This window comes from Babylonia areolata, chromosome 22 (genome assembly GCF_041734735.1).
Source record: "Babylonia areolata isolate BAREFJ2019XMU chromosome 22, ASM4173473v1, whole genome shotgun sequence".
NCBI classification, from domain to species: domain Eukaryota; kingdom Metazoa; phylum Mollusca; class Gastropoda; order Neogastropoda; family Buccinidae; genus Babylonia; species Babylonia areolata.
Genome location: NC_134897.1, coordinates 29777124 through 29785749, shown reverse-complemented (window position 1 = coordinate 29785749; position 8626 = coordinate 29777124). Strand labels below are relative to the sequence as shown.

The window sequence follows — 8626 nt, the reverse complement described above, 5'->3', positions numbered from 1 at the left end:
GAAATACTAAGTAAAGATGGTATCTCCTCTGACCATTCTCTTCCTATACACCCCCCTGCCCTTTTCCCTTCCACTCCCATCACCCTCAACCCCGTCCCCCCCCTCCCCCCCTCCTTACCTCCCCATGTCGATCTCTGGCAGGATGGCATCTGCCTCAATGGTCACCACATGGTGTGGTGTGTTTATCATGAGCTGTTTAGAACAGAATCAGGGCTGGGCGATCTTTCCTCCTCCTTTCCTTCCTCTTTTCATCACCCCCCCCCCCCTCCCCTCCCCCTCCTCCTTGACAATGCTGGGTTCTGTGAGAAAAGTGTTGAATGTGCAAGTCTAGCATGGTTGGTCCCGGATTGGTCTGTTAACTTCAGCCAATTGGAAACGTTCTGGGTCAGAAGATAGTTTGCATGCGGTGCCAGCTTGTGAAGAGGATAAAATGAATAGGCAAGAGGGGTTTCTTCCTTTTCCTTCCTTGAAGCAGGCCAGGAGAGCCAGACGGACAAGACAGTACCATGGGGGCTGTGAGTGTCAAACTAGCATCTATTTTTCGGACTTAGTTGAATACTTGATTTATGGTATACTTGGATTCTGTGACTAAGACACTGGCTCAGTGGGATTGTGTTCTGTTACATGAATATAAAGTGAACCCTGAAATGTTGGGGGCTGTGAGTAATGCTTGTACTGGTAATTTGGTTTGTTGGCAATTTACTTTCTGGTTTTTGGAAACAGTTTGGAGTTTGTAGAATTGTGATGTTGTGTCGCAAGAGCATTGAGATATCCTTTTTAGCTGATGTGGTATTTCACAGTTAATGTAACTGGAATGTGTTGATGCAGATACATGACTTGTTAGAGAGCATAGCCAGCATGTGTATGGCTTAATTGTATTTGAGGCTAGTGACTGAGGGAAAAGTAGTTAAAATACATAATGTAGTCAATACATGACCAATTGGAGTACTGGTTTGGGGTATTTGGGTATCCCCCCCCCCCTTTCCTGTTTCATACAGGTTGATATTATGGTATGATGCTTGGACATCATGTTGGGTTTACATGTTGTGCATTTTGGCTTTCATAAATGATAATGTTTAGTAATATGTTAGTTGTGTGTCAATTGTTGACATACTGTGGGAACAATGTAAGCATTCAGTCACAAAGAAACACAGAGATTATGTGTGTTGCATCTGCGTAGAATGTTTTGGTTCTAATAGTTGGAGTTATTTTGAGGTATGACATACTTATTTTGTATGTTAGGTGGTGATGGTTATATTCAAGGTGAACAAATTTACAGGCTAATTGTATGTTCATGCTTTTCCATGGGTGATAATGCAACATGGGGAACATGTGTGACTTGGTAGTTGTGATTACCATGTGCTGTAGTCATGTGTTATATGCCAGTGGGGTAACACATAGCTGTATGTGTTCAATAAGATTTGAGACCACTGAGAGGCAGTCCTATGTTGGTACGCACAAGGTTGCTATATATTTACCAAATTACTTGGTAACTATATGATTCCCATGTAAACATTTTACCAATGAGATACTTTGCAGATACAAAGTACAGATTTGTTCAGTCTTAATGGAAACAGCTATTACTGTATGGTGATTTAACTGGAGTTAAACACTGGGAGTTTGTAATTGTCTGCCACATACTTGGTACGACAGCTATTATTCTATGGTGGTTTGACAGGAGTTAAATACTGGGAGTTAGTATTTGTTAGTCATATATTTGGTGCACATTAACTTATATGTCACTGATTGTTGATGGTAAGCTATATGAAGCTTGTTTTACATTCTTACATAGATCTCTTTGAGAAGAGAGTGTACGGCTAGACATTGAGTGTCAGAATGGAGAAAGGTTATCTGTGGAATTGTTTACTTGTCCAGACAACATAATGATGTTTCTGTTACATCAGTGCGATTATGTCTAGCATATGTTTTGGTATTGATTTAACCTGGGTTTTAATATTGTGTGTGTTCCAGGTGTGCTGTTAAGTTAGAGAAATAAACACCTCAATTCATCTTTCTAAAAGACCCTGCTGTGGTACGAGGAGAGAGTGGATTGTGCACCTATCCTCTGCCTGTTATCCTACTCTACCTCTTCACCTTCTACACCTACCCCTACTCAACCCCTACCCCCACCACTACTCTACCCCCCTTTTAACAACTTGGCGTCGCCGACAGGATCAGCAGGTGAGGTGTCTCTTAGCTTTAGCAGCACACAGCCCAACGCAGCCCAACCCAGCCCAAGGATGACCATGTCTACTACCACAGCACAGCAGTCACCCATGCAGTGGTGTGCGGCACCCACACTGCCAGTGTTCACTGGTGAGCCAGGCGAGACGTCGGCTGAGGACTTCGTCACTGAGGCGGAGAGGGTCCTGGCCGCATACCCCATGGGAGACGAGATGGCTGCATACTTCATCTACAGCCATCTGCAGGGAACCGCACGCAGGGAGCTGATGCTGCGGGACCTGGAGGACACCAACACCCCAGAGAAGGTGACCGGCATTCTGCTGGGGGTGTTCGGTGATGGACGGCGTGTCACCACACTACTGTCCATACTTTTCAGCAGGGTACAGCAGCCGGAGGAGTCCATCATGGACTACTCTCATGCTCTGCGCAGCATGGAGAGAACCATCCAGATGAAGACGACTGGGGCCCTCACCGCTGACATGCTGAGGGACCACTTCATCAGTGGCCTCCGGAACGCCTTGTTGAAAAGGGAGCTGCGCCAGGTAGTGAGGCAAGAGCCTCAAACCACCTTCATCCAGGCAAGAGATGAAGCCCTGAGGCTGCAGAGAGAGCTGGAAGAGGACCAACAACAGCAACAGGCCAGGGAACAGATGGCACGACTGGGGGACAAACTGTTGCTGTTAGAGGGAAAAGTCAGGTCCATGCAGGGGCTAGTGTCAGGTCTAGTTGGTCAGAGAGATGATGTTTTAGTTAAGAACAGGGCTGTGGGCAAAAAGAAAAAGAAGAAAGTCGGGAAAGGAAAAATCCAGTCAGCAGTGGGGAATAGGATTTCCCCAAACCACAAGGGTAAGGATTTCCCCAAAGTAAAGAGCAAGGTTTCCCACAATGAAATACACAGAGACTTCCACAATGGTCTCAAGGGGCAGGATCACAAAGTAGAAGAAAGGATTTCAGATAAACTGATGAAGAGCCATTCAGTAGGTGACTGCAATGGTGATGATCCATGCCGGGATGAATGGGTGCTGCTACCCATGCCACCTGATCCAGGGATTCATGGTCAATGTTGGAAGAGGGAGAATGACGTAGACTGCCAAGCTGCAGTCAAGACTCCGAGACCATCACGCAAATCAGTGTGCACTGGTTTGTGTGAGACTAGCACCAGGTCTCATCTGAAGCCTGAAATTCACATGTCTTGTGGCTCAAAAGGTGCTAGAATGTCGGCTCAAATGGATAGGAACTGGGATGGGAGACTGACAAGGTCAATACTCCCAAAATGTAGTGCTATGTACAAGACTAATGTGAACCACCTTTCAGTGAGTAGACTTGCTGCTGTAGCCTGCTAGTGGATCTGGTATTTTGCATACAGGGTGGTGTTTTAGCTGGAAGTTTAATGCTGCTTTTCATGTTTTATGGTTATTCAGTCTGTTGAAGTTACAATTTCTATACTGGCCTTTCTTGTTTGAAGGTTTTTAGGTACTGCTTTTTTGTTGCTGACAATGTTCTGCATTTATTTGCAATATGTAAGGGTGACATACATCAGATAATGTATGATGACAGGGATTCCTGTAAGATCCTTATGTATTAATGTTTTGCTAATACTTTTCGTTGGAGAATTTGTCTCACCATTTGCATGAAGCAATTGATTGGTATGCGATCTGCAGCAATGAGGACATTGCTTTCAAAAGCAAGGGGTGGATGTTATAGTGTGTCAGGCGCCTATGGTGGAAGCATGGGATTTTCTCAGACACACTGCGCACTGATGGACCCCTCCTTCCTACCTCCCTACTCTTCTCCCCCCACCCCCCTTTCATGGCATCTATCCCCACCAACACCCCTCCCCATACCCTCTCTCCCTTTCCCCCCTTCCCTTGGCCAAGTACAGAGGGAGCAAGTTATCAAGAAATACTAAGTAAAGATGGTATCTCCTCTGACCATTCTCTTCCTATACACCCCCCTGCCCTTTTCCCTTCCACTCCCATCACCCTCAACCCCGTCCCCCCCTCCCCCCCTCCTTACCTCCCCATGTCGATCTCTGGCAGGATGGCATCTGCCTCAATGGTCACCACATGGTGTGGTGTGTTTATCATGAGCTGTTTAGAACAGAATCAGGGCTGGGCGATCTTTCCTCCTCCTTTCCTTCCTCTTTTCATCACCCCCCCCTCCCCTCCCCTCCTCCTTGACAATGCTGGGTTCTGTGAGAAAAGTGTTGAATGTGCAAGTCTAGCATGGTTGGTCCCGGATTGGTCTGTTAACTTCAGCCAATTGGAAACGTTCTGGGTCAGAAGATAGTTTGCATGCGGTGCCAGCTTGTGAAGAGGATAAAATGAATAGGCAAGAGGGGTTTCTTCCTTTTCCTTCCTTGAAGCAGGCCAGGAGAGCCAGACGGACAAGACAGTACCATGGGGGCTGTGAGTGTCAAACTAGCATCTATTTTTCGGACTTAGTTGAATACTTGATTTATGGTATACTTGGATTCTGTGACTAAGACACTGGCTCAGTGGGATTGTGTTCTGTTACATGAATATAAAGTGAACCCTGAAATGTTGGGGGCTGTGAGTAATGCTTGTACTGGTAATTTGGTTTGTTGGCAATTTACTTTCTGGTTTTTGGAAACAGTTTGGAGTTTGTAGAATTGTGATGTTGTGTCGCAAGAGCATTGAGATATCCTTTTTAGCTGATGTGGTATTTCACAGTTAATGTAACTGGAATGTGTTGATGCAGATACATGACTTGTTAGAGAGCATAGCCAGCATGTGTATGGCTTAATTGTATTTGAAACTAGTGACTGAGGGAAAAGTAGTTAAAATACATAATGTAGTCAATACATGACCAATTGGAGTACTGGTTTGGGGTATTTGGGTATCCCCCCCCCCCCTTTCCTGTTTCATACAGGTTGATATTATGGTATGATGCTTGGACATCATGTTGGGTTTACATGTTGTGCATTTTGGCTTACATAAATGATAATGTTCAGTAACATGTCAGTGGTGTGTCAATTGTTGACATACTGTGGGAACAATGTAAGCATTCAGTCACAAAGAAACACAGAGATTATGTGTGTTGCATCTGCGTAGAATGTTTTGGTTCTAATAGTTGGAGTTATTTTGAGGTATGACATACTTATTTTGTATGTTAGGTGGTGATGGTTATATTCAAGGTGAACAAATTTACAGGCTAATTGTATGTTCATGCTTTTCCATGGGTGATAATGCAACATGGGGAACATGTGTGACTTGGTAGTTGTGATTACCATGTGCTGTAGTCATGTGTTATATGCCAGTGGGGTAACACATAGCTGTATGTGTTCAATAAGATTTGAGACCACTGAGAGGCAGTCCTATGTTGGTACGCACAAGGTTGCTATATATTTACCAAATTACTTGGTAACTATATGATTCCCATGTAAACATTTTACCAATGAGATACTTTGCAGATACAAAGTACAGATTTGTTCAGTCTTAATGGAAACAGCTATTACTGTATGGTGATTTAACTGGAGTTAAACACTGGGAGTTTGTAATTGTCTGCCACATACTTGGTACGACAGCTATTATTCTATGGTGGTTTGACAGGAGTTAAATACTGGGAGTTAGTATTTGTTAGTCATATATTTGGTGCACATTAACTTATATGTCACTGATTGTTGATGGTAAGCTATATGAAGCTTGTTTTACATTCTTACATAGATCTCTTTGAGAAGAGAGTGTACGGCTAGACATTGAGTGTCAGAATGGAGAAAGGTTATCTGTGGAATTGTTTACTTGTCCAGACAACATAATGATGTTTCTGTTACATCAGTGCGATTATGTCTAGCATATGTTTTGGTATTGATTTAACCTGGGTTTTAATATTGTGTGTGTTCCAGGTGTGCTGTTAAGTTAGAGAAATAAACACCTCAATTCATCTTTCTAAAAGACCCTGCTGTGGTACGAGGAGAGAGTGGATTGTGCACCTATCCTCTGCCTGTTATCCTACTCTACCTCTTCACCTTCTACACCTACCCCTACTCAACCCCTACCCCCACCACTACTCTACCCCCCTTTTAACAACTTGGCGTCGCCGACAGGATCAGCAGGTGAGGTGTCTCTTAGCTTTAGCAGCACACAGCCCAACGCAGCCCAACCCAGCCCAAGGATGACCATGTCTACTACCACAGCACAGCAGTCACCCATGCAGTGGTGTGCGGCACCCACACTGCCAGTGTTCACTGGTGAGCCAGGCGAGACGTCGGCTGAGGACTTCGTCACTGAGGCGGAGAGGGTCCTGGCCGCATACCCCATGGGAGACGAGATGGCTGCATACTTCATCTACAGCCATCTGCAGGGAACCGCACGCAGGGAGCTGATGCTGCGGGACCTGGAGGACACCAACACCCCAGAGAAGGTGACCGGCATTCTGCTGGGGGTGTTCGGTGATGGACGGCGTGTCACCACACTACTGTCCATACTTTTCAGCAGGGTACAGCAGCCGGAGGAGTCCATCATGGACTACTCTCATGCTCTGCGCAGCATGGAGAGAACCATCCAGATGAAGACGACTGGGGCCCTCACCGCTGACATGCTGAGGGACCACTTCATCAGTGGCCTCCGGAACGCCTTGTTGAAAAGGGAGCTGCGCCAGGTAGTGAGGCAAGAGCCTCAAACCACCTTCATCCAGGCAAGAGATGAAGCCCTGAGGCTGCAGAGAGAGCTGGAAGAGGACCAACAACAGCAACAGGCCAGGGAACAGATGGCACGACTGGGGGACAAACTGTTGCTGTTAGAGGGAAAAGTCAGGTCCATGCAGGGGCTAGTGTCAGGTCTAGTTGGTCAGAGAGATGATGTTTTAGTTAAGAACAGGGCTGTGGGCAAAAAGAAAAAGAAGAAAGTCGGGAAAGGAAAAATCCAGTCAGCAGTGGGGAATAGGATTTCCCCAAACCACAAGGGTAAGGATTTCCCCAAAGTAAAGAGCAAGGTTTCCCACAATGAAATACACAGAGACTTCCACAATGGTCTCAAGGGGCAGGATCACAAAGTAGAAGAAAGGATTTCAGATAAACTGATGAAGAGCCATTCAGTAGGTGACTGCAATGGTGATGATCCATGCCGGGATGAATGGGTGCTGCTACCCATGCCACCTGATCCAGGGATTCATGGTCAATGTTGGAAGAGGGAGAATGACGTAGACTGCCAAGCTGCAGTCAAGACTCCGAGACCATCACGCAAATCAGTGTGCACTGGTTTGTGTGAGACTAGCACCAGGTCTCATCTGAAGCCTGAAATTCACATGTCTTGTGGCTCAAAAGGTGCTAGAATGTCGGCTCAAATGGATAGGAACTGGGATGGGAGACTGACAAGGTCAATACTCCCAAAATGTAGTGCTATGTACAAGACTAATGTGAACCACCTTTCAGTGAGTAGACTTGCTGCTGTAGCCTGCTAGTGGATCTGGTATTTTGCATACAGGGTGGTGTTTTAGCTGGAAGTTTAATGCTGCTTTTCATGTTTTATGGTTATTCAGTCTGTTGAAGTTACAATTTCTATACTGGCCTTTCTTGTTTGAAGGTTTTTAGGTACTGCTTTTTTGTTGCTGACAATGTTCTGCATTTATTTGCAATATGTAAGGGTGACATACATCAGATAATGTATGATGACAGGGATTCCTGTAAGATCCTTATGTATTAATGTTTTGCTAATACTTTTCGTTGGAGAATTTGTCTCACCATTTGCATGAAGCAATTGATTGGTATGCGATCTGCAGCAATGAGGACATTGCTTTCAAAAGCAAGGGGTGGATGTTATAGTGTGTCAGGCGCCTATGGTGGAAGCATGGGATTTTCTCAGACACACTGCGCACTGATGGACCCCTCCTTCCTACCTCCCTACTCTTCTCCCCCCACCCCCCTTTCATGGCATCTATCCCCACCAACACCCCTCCCCATACCCTCTCTCCCTTTCCCCCCTTCCCTTGGCCAAGTACAGAGGGAGCAAGTTATCAAGAAATACTAAGTAAAGATGGTATCTCCTCTGACCATTCTCTTCCTATACACCCCCCTGCCCTTTTCCCTTCCACTCCCATCACCCTCAACCCCGTCCCCCCCTCCCCCCCTCCTTACCTCCCCATGTCGATCTCTGGCAGGATGGCATCTGCCTCAATGGTCACCACATGGTGTGGTGTGTTTATCATGAGCTGTTTAGAACAGAATCAGGGCTGGGCGATCTTTCCTCCTCCTTTCCTTCCTCTTTTCATCACCCCCCCCCCCTCCCCTCCCCTCCTCCTTGACAATGCTGGGTTCTGTGAGAAAAGTGTTGAATGTGCAAGTCTAGCATGGTTGGTCCCGGATTGGTCTGTTAACTTCAGCCAATTGGAAACGTTCTGGGTCAGAAGATAGTTTGCATGCGGTGCCAGCTTGTGAAGAGGATAAAATGAATAGGCAAGAGGGGTTTCTTCCTTTTCCTTCCTT

The 8626-nt window shown here is 45.8% G+C and overlaps 2 protein-coding genes across 2 annotated transcripts; both read left to right on the top strand.

Annotated features, from left to right (window-relative positions):
- The first annotated feature begins 288 nt into the window (after positions 1-288).
- On the top strand, positions 289-4303 carry LOC143297159 (uncharacterized). Its single transcript, XM_076609348.1, has 2 exons — positions 289-515; positions 1972-4303. Exon 2 carries the CDS (start codon positions 2241-2243, stop codon positions 3525-3527), a length of 1287 nt encoding a protein of 428 aa, XP_076465463.1. The 5' UTR covers positions 289-515; positions 1972-2240; the 3' UTR covers positions 3528-4303.
- A 61-nt stretch (positions 4304-4364) lies between these two features.
- LOC143297022 (uncharacterized) lies at positions 4365-8405 on the top strand. Its single transcript, XM_076609166.1, has 2 exons — positions 4365-4592; positions 6050-8405. Exon 2 carries the CDS (start codon positions 6319-6321, stop codon positions 7603-7605), a length of 1287 nt encoding a protein of 428 aa, XP_076465281.1. The 5' UTR covers positions 4365-4592; positions 6050-6318; the 3' UTR covers positions 7606-8405.
- The last annotated feature ends 221 nt before the right edge of the window (positions 8406-8626 follow it).